Source organism: Pezoporus occidentalis, unplaced genomic scaffold (assembly GCF_034315485.1).
Source record: "Pezoporus occidentalis ecotype Australia unplaced genomic scaffold, CSIRO_AGI_Poc_V1 ctg35, whole genome shotgun sequence".
Classification (NCBI taxonomy): domain Eukaryota; kingdom Metazoa; phylum Chordata; class Aves; order Psittaciformes; family Psittacidae; genus Pezoporus; species Pezoporus occidentalis.
The window spans coordinates 4,345,594-4,361,568 of record NW_026915483.1 but is presented as its reverse complement, the minus strand read 5'-3'; the positions used below and the strand labels follow the sequence as shown (position 1 = coordinate 4,361,568).

At 45.0% G+C, this 15,975-nt stretch overlaps 1 protein-coding gene across 3 annotated transcripts in view; it reads right to left on the bottom strand.

The window, feature by feature from the left end:
• The window catches only part of MITF (melanocyte inducing transcription factor), a 102,273-nt gene extending 88,828 nt beyond the window's left edge, over positions 1 to 13,445 (bottom strand). For 2 of the 3 annotated variants that reach the window (XM_062630309.1, XM_062630311.1), the window contains exon 1: positions 13,089 to 13,445. In XM_062630309.1, coding sequence (XP_062486293.1) covers positions 13,089 to 13,192 — 104 coding nt within the window. In that variant the 5' untranslated portion in view covers positions 13,193 to 13,445. The remainder of the gene's footprint in view (positions 1 to 13,088) is intronic. The other variant, XM_062630313.1, reaches the window with a different exon arrangement.
• Between the last annotated feature and the right edge of the window lie 2,530 nt (positions 13,446 to 15,975).

Here is a 15,975-nt window from a genome sequence, read left to right as displayed (position 1 = left end):
ACTCAAGCACAAATAGATGAGCAGCACAGTTCATGTGCTTATGGTTTCCTGGAGCACTCCCGCGTTCGTTACAGCCTTAGGGCTGCAACAAGTTTAAACCTGCCAGCACAAAACCCATTGAATTATTTAGGATTCTGAAATAAAAAATACATGGAAGTGTTTTGCTGAATGAAGGCTTGATCAAGGGAGGTCTTTAAACATACGCTTAACTTCAGTTGGCATTTAAGTCTGATCTCTTTCAAAGAAGCCTCGGCACGAATGCTAGATGCTTTCTTTAACTTGCAGCCCCCACTATGCCAAAGATTCAAAATATATTAGGGGAAAAAAAAAAAGCAGCTTATGGCACGCATTTGCTCAGGAAGAATGCTTATGGAAGACCCTACGTATCATTTTGATATTCCCATTACTTTTACAACTTCAAACAAGCCCAAGTTGTTTCTAAGATTCCAGGTCATAAACCAGCACACAGGTAACTCACTTAATTTTAACTTGGATTCTCATCTTCATCTAACAGAATGCCAGGAAACAGAAAAGAGCCTGTTAACAAAAACTTCGATGAAATTCAGTTAAATCCTGCAGATGGCTTTCATTCCACAGAAAACACTAAACCAGCAGTTTGCAGGGCATAGCTTTTTCTAAATACACAAAATGAAGAGAAAACAATACACAAGTGGAAAGTGCGAATGCTGAGCCTGTTATATTTTTGTTCCAGCAGAAATGCAACGCGATCCATACAATCTTGAAGTTCTAGAGCATCAGTCTTTCTGCTGCCAGGGTGCTCTGTAAGTGCCACCAAATAAAGCACACACAGTTTCTTAGTGCAACCAAGTAAAGCACAGTTTCTAATGCAACCGCTTATTTTTACCTATGCTACATACAGTAAGGAGGAACTGCATTTCCGCCACATAGCCGCCATTCCCTATGGCGCTACAAGAAGCCAAACAGCACCTACTGAACAACCTATGTACTTTGGATGACTGCAAGCAGCCAAATTTAGCATTTTTCCAAAGCATAGTCTGATCCTGTAGCTCTTAAATACAGGGGAAGCTGTCTTAGAATAAACAGTGATTACAGAATTGGAATATCAAGAGCTGTGAAAGTCCTTGCCACAAAATAGAAACCCACTGAAAAGAGACAACGAGGACAGATATTGCGATTTTCTGCGCTGTGCTATTTAATAAACTCAGTGGAAGTGTATTAAATTACAGATGGGAAACACACGTCAGATAATTGTGTGACAACATTCAAATCCACCACCAGCACAATTAGAAAACTGATCAGAAAGATCAGCGAGCGATGAGCCACAGAAAAACCTCTCTGCAGTTACAGATGGATATTCATCCCTTTTACACGGCATCTCACTAACACGTTTCATAGCAACGGGGCAGGAGTTATCAGATAGCAGGGGATGAGACTGGTAACCATACAAACCAGTCCCGTCTTCCAGCTCATAGCACATTTCAACAGGAGAAAACAGGCAAGTGAGCAAACCCAGTACCTAACCAAGGAGGAGCTGCAAGAACTCACTACTTTAGATCATTAATATGTGTTTTCCTGCAGTGCTGCAGGTTTTCCACATCAGCCAATCAGGATGGCAGAGCAGAGCATCACCACAATCTGCTGAACACTGCACCATAATGATAGCATGGTCCTGGGAAAGCAAGACCTGTCCTTTTCCATGTGTCTCTTGTGCCTACCTAAAGCAGCTTCAATGTCCAGGCTGTCCAGGAGAAGCTCTGGGCATGAAAATGGTGGGATTATCAGCTGAGACTGTAACCACCATCAGAAAGAGGTGCTCCAGGTCACAGCTCACCACGAGAGCCAACTTTTCTCACCAGCCTCCTTTCATTGAGCTGGTACACAGCCAACACTTGGCACAGCAGAACAGCATTCAGGAACACAGTATCATTGGACCTGCTCCTCTGCAGGTCTATTAATAGTTTCAAGTGGAACACAAAAGGCCAAATGGTCAACAGTTTCAGAGAACAAATCCTTAAAGATCCCACCTGAGACCCATGAACACCCTTCCCTAGACTGTGCAAGAGATCAGTGCAGACCCAAAGGAGGGAAACCTTGTCCTACAGAGATAAAGTACCCCAGCACAACTCCTACAAGCACCTTCATTAGAAAGGCTAAGTGAAGGATACTTAATTGTCTCCTTTCACAACTCCTTTGGAAGGATGTTAATTACTGCCTTATCAGAGGGATCTCTCCCAGAAGGCAGGACACTGAGGTAAAGGTAGGGTGGCCGATTCCTTTGGGAAACATCAGAAAGACCACAAGACCCTCCCCAGCCCTGCAAACATGCAGGACTAGGCCACTTGAAGCCAGCCTTCCTTTCCTTACAGGGGCAGCTCCAAAACCTTTAAGACCCTCTTCACAGGCAGATCCATTTCACGCTTTTCATTACTTGACACAATTGAGAAACGAAGTCCTTGCTGGCATCTTCAGAGCTAACAGCTCTTACAGCACAGCTTGCTACAGTAAGTATCAAAAGCTGTATTAGCTGGGAACCAAATTATTACCTGCAAAATAGTTTTGCAATTAGACTGAAACTGTAAGTTGTGCAACAAGCTTGTGATAGAGACAACCTTGTTTCATCTCCTGCCTTACTCTACTCCTTAACTCACTTCTGTACAGACTCAGACTTCTCTGGATGTACCAGGAATGATTTCACATTCCTAAAATCTTAAATGCTCTTCAGAAATACGTATACTTGTCTTAATATTCACCTTTGACCAACAACTTCCTCACCAATGTATACAACTCAGAGAGGTCCCTGGCCATCAGTACCAGAGAGCCCATTCCTTCTTTTGACTTCACTGCCTGCCTGCAACCATTCAGGAATCTCTGGTTCCCATAACCCTAAAGACTTTTCCCCTTCATCCATCAGTCTATGCCCCAAATATCACTGCTCATATGCAAGTCCCCATGTTTCATGCTGTGACCTCTACTACAGAGATTTGGGCGACTACTTTTTAGAAGCAGTTATTTCTGAAAGTCGTGTAATTTCTGAGCACATTTTCCCTGCCTCCTGGTAGAACTGTTTCACTTTGTGCAAGTAACTACTTCCTGAAGCAGGTGAATGCTCACTCCCTTGTGTTACACCAAGCCACTCCTGCTCATACCTGTTCAATGAAAACTACACAAGGCAAAACAGACCACCTCCTGCAAAAGAGACACCTCAAAACCCCATGGTTTATTGGTTTGGGCAGCCCAAAGCGTGGTGGACTTGGTTCCATCCCACATTTTGAGTCACAGGCAGGACAGGAACTCAAAACTTGTGTGTCCTGAGTGGATAAGGCTGGAGTAGGGGGATGTGGTACTACCTGCTCTTCCTCATCTCCATAAGAGCAGACCTGTCTCTGGCACATCACTCTGAGAAACACTTAGCAACAGCTCACCTAGACCAGACAACTAAATCTTCAAGGGACAGCATTCAATACCAGCCTCCTACACCCAGCACTGCCTGACTCAGGCCATCCCTCACTCCACATGCCAGTTTTCACAAGCCTTCTTTGAAGCCACCTTTCCCCCATGTGTTCTGTAGGGAACCTTCACACCTACCTCATGGCTGGGTTTGTTTTTTAATTCCACTAGGCAGCAGAACACATAGAACTGAGATGATGCAATGCTAAACCAAAGTTCCCCTTACGAATATAGCCCTAGGTGCCCAACAGGATGTGACAGGTGGACAGGCAGGCGAGCTGAGCAGGAGGATGAAGTCACGAAATGAGCAGTTGCACAGCATACTACTAATCTTAAATTCCAAACTCATTATGCACAAGCCTAACAAACAAAGGGGCAGCTTAACAGATTTACAATGTGCCTCCTCCGAGGGTGGAATAATTATTTATCAGATGGTAACCTTTGTGTTACAACAGCAATAAATAAATAAATGATCCCAGCAACTCTTCTGAGACATGCCTATGTCTTCACTAGACAGACTTGACATCCGGGATGTGCCTTCAGCCTGCCTGGGCTTGGGTAGAATTGTAAATAGTTGATTCAAATAAAATAAAGCTTGCTAGACTGAGCAGAAACCCAAACAGGAGTTAATGGCATCCCAGGGGACCCACTGCAAGAGCCGCACGCCTCCCTGAACTCCTCCCAGCTTCCAATGAGCAGCCTATAAAAGCTTGTTTCCCTTTGCTCATCTGTAAGATCATTCCCTCATGTATGTGTGCAAACCTCTACCATTCCAACTTCATTCTCCCAGGGTGCAACTCTTACTTATTCAAGCTGAACACCACAAGCATTATAAAAAGGCTCTGTACCTCTGTATTCCCAGTTTGGCTTTACAGCTGCATATTACCATGCAGGGACACGTCCAGAAAAAGCATTTCCAAAGTCAGTCATATTTTACACACACACTATCCTTCTTTATTTAGTAAAACCCAAAGAATCTTGAAATAGTAAATGTGCACAAAATGTGCTCAGCCAGGCTTTCCCACTCATATCTCAATGATCCTTTTCCATCTCTACAGTACTATTCCAACTTCCAGTTTAAAGCTTAAGAAGCACAACCCCTCTTTGCCCATATTCCCCATCTCTTGCCATCTGACAGCATCCAAAGCCTGCTCCCATCTTCTCAGCCTGAAAGAGTTCCCAGCAGTTCTAGTTCTGTTCCAAGTTTCCTAGCTAGCTAGCTATTTCTCCTCCAAAAAAGATTACAGTAACTCCTATTTTCTGTATGTTTATATGTTACAACAGGATGGCTGGCAGGAAGATTAATAACAATCATCATTACTATCTCCGTTCTCTGAAGTATCCTTTACCTGGTGCATTTCAGTTGTTCCCAATTCTCCTTGTTACTTTTCTGCGGCACCCGATCCCAACATCCCTGCCCTACTGGGTTTCTACCATTCATACAGCAGTTTGTGTGTGGTCACAAACTGCAAAGACAAGAAATGGTGTCTCAGCATCCTACGGTACAAGCAAGCTTTGGCAATATAGTATCTATTATTGGCATGATGCTTTCAGCACGCTAAATGTGACAAGCTTCGAGTGCCTCAATATCTCAACATCTTTTGATGGAAAGATGGAAGTTTCGGGTACCTGGAAAGATGTTGATCACCGTTTTCACAGTGTAAAGTCCTTTTTTCCCAGAATTCATCACAAAAATTCTTTCGTGTACCAGCAGGCCAAACCAGGCACATAATCCTTTCACATAGCCAAGCAAAGCTCACCTTTGTTGGCTTGATAAGACACAAACCTTCCTCCTACTCCCTGCAACTTCCATGGTCTCTTCCCAAGCAGTCTCATGAGACAATCTAAGAAAACCAGACCCCCAGCCACACCAGCCTCGGGTGGGCTTACACCCATTTTGCGTCAAAAGAACAGCATGAACAGAGGTGCAACGTACCTGTGAAACAAGATCACTGGAGTTTTTAGAGCATTTAAGAAGGATGAATCCAATTCTTCCAAGAGACAGGAACTGCCGCATCGTCTCAAATGCGACTTTCCCTTAGCTGAAATATCCCTATGAAATAGCAACTGCAGGATCGATCTCCAGATGTCTTACACCATACCTGTAGGGTTCTAGAGTAAAAGGGTCTGAAAAAGAGGTGCTTGCTCTTGATGCTCATTTCTCCAAGTGACACTGAATTCATGAACTCTACACCTGCGAATGCGTGCCTGCCTGCATTGTAAAGGAATAATCTTCATGGGAACTGATTTGAAAAAAAACTTGTTTACTGTTACAGGCTTTTAATTACAACATTAAAATACTAGCTCAAACCCTACATTAAACTTGCATTCTGTTTTACATAGCAGTATACGTAACAATCATCACAGCAAGCAGCTCTGTTGGCTCATGCTGGAAGAAGTAATTATATATCACAGCAACGCATTTTTGCCCTTCAACCTGCCAGTCCAGTCCACGCAGCAGCTGTGAGCATCAGGTCGGGGGGGGGGGGGGGGCGACAGAAGGTTTATACAGTGTTTTTTCCACTGAAGAAAGAAATAAAGCTATAAACCACCAGACCCTGGCTTGCATGCTTGACAGAAAGCTGCTAACACAAACATTACAGCAGCCCTTGCAGCAGCGATGTTACCAGAAAAAATGAGCTTAATCCAAAGGCACTATTAGTGGCTAAAGTACCAGTTAGCAGTTATATTGCAAGCCTTCCTTACGAAATTTCACAGGTTTTGTACTTGTCACAGTGATACCCACACCATCCTCTTTCACTTGGACACTCCTGTGTTCTCTTTGAAACGCTCTCAGCCAAAGCCCACAGACTTTGGTGACTAGGGCCTATGTAAGTCGCATGCTGAAATGCTACCCAAAGACACTGGGACAGAGCCCTTTCAGAAGGCACCCCAAAATTGCCAGTGCCCCTCCACAACAAGCATATCTGACACTGAAAACTGCATGTAACTCCTGCTGGAGGACAGGCTGACCTGTCTCAGGCTATATTACAGTCTTTGGTTCCAGTAAACACTGAAATATTCAATCTTGACACTGAAAGAGGCATCAGCTATTTTACAGCTGTTGCCGATAAAGCAGTAGCATTGTTGTATTATAAATATGCAACAGTACTCCTTTTCCTGTGCTGCTTTTTCCCCATTAGGAAATAAAGCATAAAACCATATGCAAGCCAGTAACTGTCCTGTTACTGTTTAGCTGCTGGGATTATTAATAAAAGTAAGTAAATAAAATAAACACAGTTCTAATAGGATATGATAGCAATGCAATGGTTAACCGTCCAGCACAATCTGCCATGCCATGCTGCTTAATCATGTTGTCTTTGTTCCAGCAAAAAAGACAGTAAATTTTACCAAACACGTTATAACCAATGTATTTCAAAAACTTTTCGAATCTAAAATAGAACGAGACAGACAATAATGGCCAAGAGCCTGACCAGAGTAATGGAAGTTGGACTCCCATTTTGCTCCCAATACTGAAACCAGCAGATCATTCTCGGAAGACAATGAAGAGCCAGCACACAATTTCATTATTTAGCTGAAATTTAAACAGAAAATTACTCCTTCTGTCTCATTTGAAAGTCTTGAAGCATGTTGCTTTGGAAAGCAAACAGAAATAGAACGACAGTATAGTTAAATGTCAGAACAGGCTTCTCCTGTACCCTTATTTCTGCAGCTGTACAGATTTCTTCCCATTAAACCTTTCATCATAGAACATGGTGAGGGGCTGGATTTGTTTATAAAACAACACATCTGCAAGTCTTTTCTGTTCTAATTTCACAGTTTTCGTCTAGATCCTGACCAAACCGTAGAGCAGGAATTAGTCCTGTTGCCTACCACAGTGCTGGGAAGGACCTCTGATACATCACCCTACATGCTAAATAAAAACATACACAGTGCAGAATAAGCTCTACAATGACTTGCTAATGACAACTGGAAGGTTCACAGCAGCCCCAAACATTCTGGTCCAGAGGCTTGTGAAATTACCTCCACTGCACACAGGGAAATGAGCAGTACCCCAGCCATTAACCAGCAGGGCTGCATTGGGTCATTTCCAGTGATTTCAAAGGCAGAAGAATGTATTGATTCAAATTATCATCTGCATTCTGTATATTGATCGTAGCCAGCTACTGGAGCTTCCTGCTCACCAGAAAGGTATATGGATTCATCTCATGCAGAGTGCATATATACTTACACACAACTAACAGTCAGCAGCCCAATAAATCAAAAGAAAATACATGTGCATGCTAAAAGGTGCACAGTCAGGGCACTCAGCTCAGCCTCAAAGTACCTGTGCACTCTCTGGCCAGCTTAGCAGCTGAACAAAATCCTCCTGAGGAAAGCAGGTTGGGGAAGCAAAAAAGGTGACATTCAATAGCTCATATCAAAGCAAATTCCGAACTGAATTTCATGGGCTATTTCTGTTTCCTTGCTAAATAGCAAAGGCCTACTGCAAATAACAAGAGCGAGAGTCTCACAGAAGAGAAAAGGTCAACAGAGATCTCTCACTGTGGAAAATGCTCTGCTACAGACAGGCAGCAGCACTAGCTCCCAGTGTAAAGAAATACCACTTATTGTCTCCACATGTTTATACAACAGACACTCCAACTGCAGCCTTGCCTTTTCGGTCTGTTTTCAAAAATAAAGTAGTACAAAAAGATGTGGTGAGGGTTTCCTTCCCAGGGAGGCGAATTTGAGGTGCTGAATAAACATGGGATTATTGACTCACTCATAAAAATGTTACCGGAGAGATTTCAAAGAGGCATACTTTTGGCTTAGCTCTACTCCCACTGACGTCGGTTAAGACTTTTACCATTGACTTCAGTTAGTGCAGGCCTACGTATCACTTTAAACTCTGCTATTATTACCTTTTAGTTTCAAGTATGTGATGTTCCTCTGTAACAGACGGAAAAATATTTCAGGAACTTTTTAAATCTGTTCCTCCAAGACACATTTTTATATTTTTTTTTTTTAAACACACTGAGACATGGTTTCTGGATGCAAGCACATGTGACCTGTTCTAAATAAAGGATATTTTCCACTTCTTGCACAACTGGAACAGATATAAGCAGTAGCTTGAACAAACTGCATTGCAGAACCCAACCAGAATATAAAACACTTGAATAAGATCCATAAATAGCAGGAATACGAAAAGACTACCTCCAACACGGCACAAACTCAACATTAAGCCTAATGTAATCAAGTTCAAATTCAATCACGCTGCAAAGTTCATTTACAAAATTAAATCTGATCATCTGCAGACTAAGGCACTTTACAAAAAGTCCTCTCTGGCTCCAGAGTAAGTACATGTTTCAGAAACGTGTGCCTCGAGTGAAATTCATATTTCCTCAAACACTGTGTATTAAAAGGGAAGTTTTAACTAAATCAAGACTTCAATGTTTAGCACAGCATCAGAAGAATGGGAAAAAGGGGGGAGGGGGCTGAAGTGCTTTACAGAGATCTTAACTATATAGATACGAGATACTAGCTGATATAAGTAAAATATTGAAGTTTTACATATAAGAAAAAGCATTTTGACACCAGGCATTATGAGAATTTTATAAAAATATCACTGCTTTAATAATGACAAACTCTACATCTCAATGCTATTGCTCATAAAGCAAGAATAAGCTTCCTCAAAAAACCAACTATCATGCAACTTAAAAGCACTTCCCAATATTTTTTTCCACTAAAAATACTTCAGCAACAGCATCATTCAGGTGCTTTTTAACCAGTATGAAAATAAGCAAGCTGGGAAAGGGCAATGGAAAATAGCACAAATACCAGTAATTAACCTGCAAGTACATGGTTTTATTAAGAGTAAGACAGTAAATTACAACAACTGACAATGATTTGCTGGCTCTTCCTAGGTCATGCACCCATCCAAAGGGACACACATTACAGAGAACCAAAAAATACAGAAAAGCCACTGAATATACAATTTCTTCTCTGCATTTGGCACACCTGGGTTAGTTCAGATTGCCCTGCACGAAGGCAGACTGTAAAGCCTTTACTTCCAGGTACCAGTTTGATATCCAAAACATTGTTTTAGTAAGTCAAGTGATGTAAAGAATTTACATGAGCATTAAATGAATGTAACTTATGCCTACAGTACCCTGATGACTGTGTGCAGACACGTCAGGATCTTTGTTTTCTTTGGTAACAACTGATTATTTTCTTGAACTGATTGCCTGAAAATAAAACTCCATCAATTTCATTGTGCACTGCTTGCACCAGGAAAGAAACCTTATTTACTTGTTCATTGCACAAACACACACAATACTTAAGTGTATGTACTTATAAATTAAGACTATTATCCTTCAGGAATACAGCAGGAGAGGAATGAAGCATGAATGTGGGGAAAAAAAAAAAATAAATCTCATTGTCTTCCTGGCTAGTCATAAAGTCCAGTTTCCTCCCACAGTGAAAAGTGATTCCGGAGAAACCAAAGCAACCAAAACATCTTCTCAGTTTTCAAAGACACTCAACCACAGCAGATCCCAGAGAACCCTTAAATGTAGCTAGGGCTTAGCACAAGAAGCTAACTTCTCATGAGGCTGAAGGGTTCAGAAACTGTAGTTGGAACTGATGCATCGCAGCCCCATGTACTCTCTCCATCCCTTGTGATTAAAGTTTTTTGCTGGGCTTACATTTTTCCCTGGCCTCTAGCACTCAATTGTGGCTTGGCCTAAGTTAGTATAATATTTACTGCAAAAAAGCCTTTATTACTGTACCTCTTGTGGCTTTCGATTGCAGACTTGAATTATGAAATATGGATGGAGTAACTGTGAGGGCACACTGGAGAGCAGAAATCTTTAACAGAATGTAACACATTGGAAAACCAGCAACCTGGAAAGAAGTAAACAGTGTTTTACTGAGTGAAGGACAGCACTAGCAAGAGGGCTTAGCAAAACCAGGCAACAAAAAGTTTATTCTTGGTTCAGAGCACTGCCATTCTTCTGTATTTCTGAGCTAGGTGGCTTTTTCCAGGTATTCACAATTTCAGCTTCTGTGAGTAAGCCAAGGATGCTTCTCACCTCTCATGGTTAAAAAAGAACAGAGACAGTCCTGAACATTGCTAGGAAATCAGCAGTTCTCACCAGGGGAAAAAGCAAGATTGCTACTTAGACTTGTCTCTTACCACAGGTATTGCCTCCGTTTTGCTTGCTCCCCAGGCACCTTTCCAGAGCAAGGCTGCAGAGCAGACAGTAAGAAAGCAATTCCCATGGCCACAGTCCCATCTCTACACCATGCTGACCCGGTGTTATTCCACTGACTGCTGTGCAATTACTCCCAATTTACATCCACAGGAGAAAGCAGCAGGGTGATGCTGAATACTGTTGATAATCATCAGTCAGACTGGTTTCAGGCCTCAGCAAAGCTGAAGGACTACAGAAGCCCTTTTAAGATCACAATCTGCACATCATGAAGCAAACAGGTTTGTGAGCAACTTTTACCTCCTGTTATCATCAAGCTTTATCGGCCTGGCTCCAAGGACAGGTTTATAGGGACCTGGCAGGGGCCCCTGGCTCCTTTGCTTCTTCTTCTCCCACAAGATCAGGAAGACAACTGGGACTCTACCTCAGGGTAAAAGTTGTATGTGAGCTGGACAGGCTTCACGTCGAGGTTAACATGTCATTCTGCTACCTGCCAGAAAAACCATGGGCTGTTATTCCACCCTCAGGGCTCCTTCTTCTTGTATGCATGGATATGCATGGAGGGACTCAAGACAGACTGGGGCAACTTGTCACTTCTAAGAAACAAGCCCTCCTGGAAATATCAGAGCAGATATTGGCCTGAGGAACACTAGAAAGCCAGGATGACTGACACGGGGGTCCCTTTAAACCCAAACAGCAGGCAGTGCTGGATCTGTGTAAGTACCGCGTAAGACCATACTGTACCAATTCAGTCCCAGAATGTTTGAAGTGACAACACTTAAAAGATAAATACTCCAGCACTTCATTACAGACTATCTTTATTCACTTTCCTCCCAAAAGAAGTGAACAACACAGGGATACATTTGGGTCCCAAAGCATCAAGTCACAGGAATTAAAAGCAGTTGGAACACCTGTGCAAGGTCAAATGCAGACAGGCTATCTACGCTCCATACCCACACCAGCTGAAGGCATCGACAAACTACAGACTAGACAACCATAAAGGGACAACTCCTGCACACTAGTTAGAACCTGTAGCTGATGTAGCTGCCTGATAACAGTGCACTTGTCATGATCTACTCCACGACTGCTGTACTCCACTGGCAATACAGGCACTGAACCCAAAGCCTCATGGGTCTCCCAGCTGCCTCCACCGCAGCTGGAACCCACCACTGCTGATGAACGGATCTTCTCCATGCTGCCCCCTCTCCGCATATTAGCATGGCTCCCAGCTTGAAGCATTATCCGTCTGGATAATGGCAACTTCCCTGCACAACCTTGGAGGGCAGAGGAGTTCTGGCAACACTGGTTCGGCTGGCTGGCCTGTCAGGCTGTGAAAGGCTGCATATCACCATCACTATGTGCACCATTTTTCAGCATTACCAAAGGTTCAGCGGGAAGTAGGGTGCTGTGAAGAGAGGCCACAGGAGGTGGCCCCAGCTGTAACAGTGACAGAATTTTTAACATCTGGTAGTCAAAGACTTTGAATGTTTCTGAAACATTTGGAACACGAGCAAAAATTCATTCATTTACTTTGAAGTGTGTCTGACCAGTGCATGGTACAGTCTAAGCTCATTCCAGCACAAATGTTTTTAAGTATTTACCTTTCCATTCATTTTTTGACTACATGTACAGACGCACAAACAACATTGTTTAAAACTAAAAACCATGAACATAAAGGCAGGCTGACAGCAGACTCAATTACAAACACGCTACACCTGCAGCAATGACCTTACACGCAGGTGGGTACCGCCGAGGGGAGCGTTGTGATGAAATGGAGGGCTTGTTTCTGCCTGAGCACTTTGAATGAAAAAACAGAGGAGGGAGAAGCGCGCCACTGCTGACAAGGCCGGTACTCAAGGTGCCGGAGAGCCTTTGCTTTCTTCTTCCAGAACCAGGACGGAAAGGAAGTACCTCGCACCCCGAAAGGGACAGAAACACTCACTGCCTCCCTTCGCTTTACAGACCATATCTACGCGACGCAGCCGCTCTAGATAAGAATAAAGGGGTTTTCCCACAGCAAAAAAACAACACTTCAGCAAGAAACAGATGTACCTAGGCAAAAGTTTCCAGCCCCCAAACGCCTGCGCGCACCAACCCCGCTCTCAAAGTCAGAACAAACCTCCCCAAACCACCTAACACGCCGTAAGACCTTGTAACAACTTTGCAGCGCCGCGCTGACCCCACCCGGGCGCCGCCGCACCTGCCGGGGGTGGAGGGGAAGCCGCTCACCGGGGACAGGTGCCGCCGGCGCCTTGTTCCCCCCACCCGCCCCGCCCGGACCCCCGGGCGGCTGGGGCTGCCCCGGCGCGACGGCGAGGCCCCGCACGGCCAACAATGCCCTTTACATAACGCCGGCCCGGCCCGCCTCCCGCCCGACAACGCCGCTATTATGGCAGGAAGCACTAAATGGCCGCCCCTCAGCGCCGGGGCGGAGAGGGGGGGGATCTCGGCGTTCACCGACGGCCCGCCGCGGCTCAGGGGCACGGCGTCCTCCGCCCGTCCCACCTGCTCTTGAGGGGCTGGCTCTTGAGCTCGTAGTAGGTCTTGGGCTCCTCGTGGAACTCCTCGCCCACCTCGAAGTCCGGCACGATCCCCGACTCCGCCTGCATCGTCGTCGTCGCCGCCGCTGCGAGAGGGAGAGACGGGAGGTGACTGCCGCGCCGAGCCCAGCCGAGCCGCCCGCTCCCGCGCACACACACACACACAGCGCCGCCGCCCGCCCCGCCTGGGACTTGTAGTCCGCCCCGGGGCCGGCCCGGCTGCCTCCGCCCGCTGCGTACTACAACTCCCGCCGGGCCACGCCGGGCAGGGCAAGGCAGGGGAGGGGAGGGGAGGGGAAGGCCGGTGAGGAGAGGGCAGGGCCCGGCGCTGTCAGCCGGGAGCACCCGGCCCAGCCGCCACCTGCGCCCCCACCCTTCCCTCAGCCACAGGAGCGGTGACGTCACGCGGCTCTGACGTCACGCCCGACGTCACGCCCCCCTTCCGCGGCTGCACCGGGGTTGGGGTGTCTTCATCCAGCGAGGGGAGATGGAACCACAAAGGGGTTTTCATCACCCCATCGGAGCGGTCTGTCAAAGGGGCCCCTCAGTGGGTGTCCGGCAGTGTTCTGCACAGCAGCACTCGCTAACAGCTGCCCTTGTTGGGAGCTCACATCAAGCAAAGGAGGATCCACAGTCCATGCAGAGAGGGACATTTAAGGCAATTTATTTTGATAGGCTTTAGCACCCCAGGACTGCTTGCACTTCTCAGCATGAGAATTTATAGCTCCAAGAAGCTTCCTTCAAGACTTTATGGGCCTTTATAAATAGGCAAAAGCTCATAAACATTGCAAAGAAAGGTGCAATGAAACACTGGAGAGCCAGCTGGGTTTCAATGACTTGCAGCAGAAATTGTTTAATGCTGCCTCATGCTCCAGATTGGCTCCTGGCAGGATTAGGACATACAAGAGCAGATAATCTTTGAACACAGTGTTAGGAAGAGCTCTGCCACACTCCATCATCCCTGCAGCAGATGCCAGGTCCTGGGGAAACCTAAAGCAGGAGGCACAGGGGGATTTGGGTGGTGTTGGGACCAGACACATCCTGTGCCTGGAAGAGGGTAAATTTAGATTAGACCTAAGGCAGAAGCTCTTCCCTGTGAGGGTGCTGAGGCACTGGCACAGGGTGCCCGGAGAAGCTGTGGCTGCCCCATCCCTGTCAGTGTTCAAGGCCAGGTTGGACACAGGGGCTTGGAGCAACCTGCTCTAGTGGAAGGTGTCCCTGCCCATGTCAAGGGGTTGGAACTGGATGAGCTTTAAGGTCCCTTCCAACCCAAAACATTCCACGATTCTGTGAAAACCAAGAATTTTAGCTTGGTTTATAAATTTAGGTCCCAGATTATCCTGCAGCTGCCAAACTCCAAGCAATGATTTAATAGCAAGAGTAATTACTTTAATGAATCAGATACAACAAATTGGATAAGGCCCTGAAGAATGTTCTTTTGAGCCCACATTGGCAGATGGCTGGGGTAGCTCGACAGAGGAGTAGGCTTGCTAACAGTCCTTGCTTTGGGGAGAAAAAAAAAGCAACCAATAAACAAACAATTAAAAACAACTTAGAAAAAAAACCTCATCTAAGCTGCATTTACAGCCTGAACCTCTGTGGGTTAGGGGGTGTTTCTGGTGAACTGTTTTCCATGAGTGAACAAATGCCGTGTGATTTGATGCGAGGAAGTAAGCGGCAGGACTCATCTCTTTGTAATAACTTTGCTTCTATATTTTCAGGTGTAAAAATGAGATACTGTTCAAAACCTACAGCTTTATGAGCTCTCAGCTCTGTTTTAATTATAGCGCTAGTTCTAAAGAGCAAAGATCTAGTATGCAAATGTACGCAGGAAAAGCTGCTTCACTTGAGATACCGCAGCTTCGGTAGGGCTGGCGTGTGCAGCTCTCGGGGAGAGAGGAACCTGGGTTTCTTTTCATCAGACCACAAAGCTTACTTCTGTCTTTCATCCCTCCTCTGTGCAATGCAAAGTTTGTATTTGGTGTTCAGATGGGGCAATTTCTTGTTGCATTTGGGCAACTGGGACCTTAAACTGCTGAGTCATACTGTTGTGGTTGGCAACACAGTTGGCAACTAGGGACCACATAGATGCTCTGGTGGGATAGAAAGGGAATTAGAAAAAGGTAAAGCATGGGTTGAGATAAGAACAGTTTAATAATTGAAATAAAGTAACATTATTATGATTAATGTTATTATAAAATTTGTAATTCTCATAATATTTAGAGACAGAGGAATAAACCCCAAGAAGGACAAGAGTTGCATAATATAATGTCTCACCATTCACTGACTGATGCTCAGCCTGATCCCAAACTGGTGGCTCCTGGCAAACTCAGTTCCTATATTGAGCATGATGTTCTGTGGTATGGAATACCCCTCTGGCTAGTTTGGGTCAGGTTCCTGTCTCTGCACCGTCCTGGCTTCTTGAGCCGCTCCTCAATGGCAGAGCATGAGAGACTGAAAATTCCTTGATAAGGGTAAGCGCTACTGAGCTACAACTGAAACATTGGTTTGTTATCAGCGTTGTTCTCAGACTAAAGCCAAAACACACCACTGCATAAGCTAGCAGGAATTAACTGTCCCAGCTAAAAGCAGGACTGTATTCACCGTTATTCCATACCGTTTACATCATGCCATGTCCCAGCTCTACTTACCTCCTGAGCACTATACAGACATCTTCTCTCTGGTCAGCATTGTTCAGTTATTTTTCAAATGAGAGCCTGACATTGTTAAAGCCAGTAAAATATGTGCTCATGTTATTAAACAAATTCCCCTTTTCAGACTGGATTCTCATCAAATCTGAGAAGTAAGCGCAGAGATTCAGTAGGCTGAAGGACTTCGGCTGTGCAGCTCCT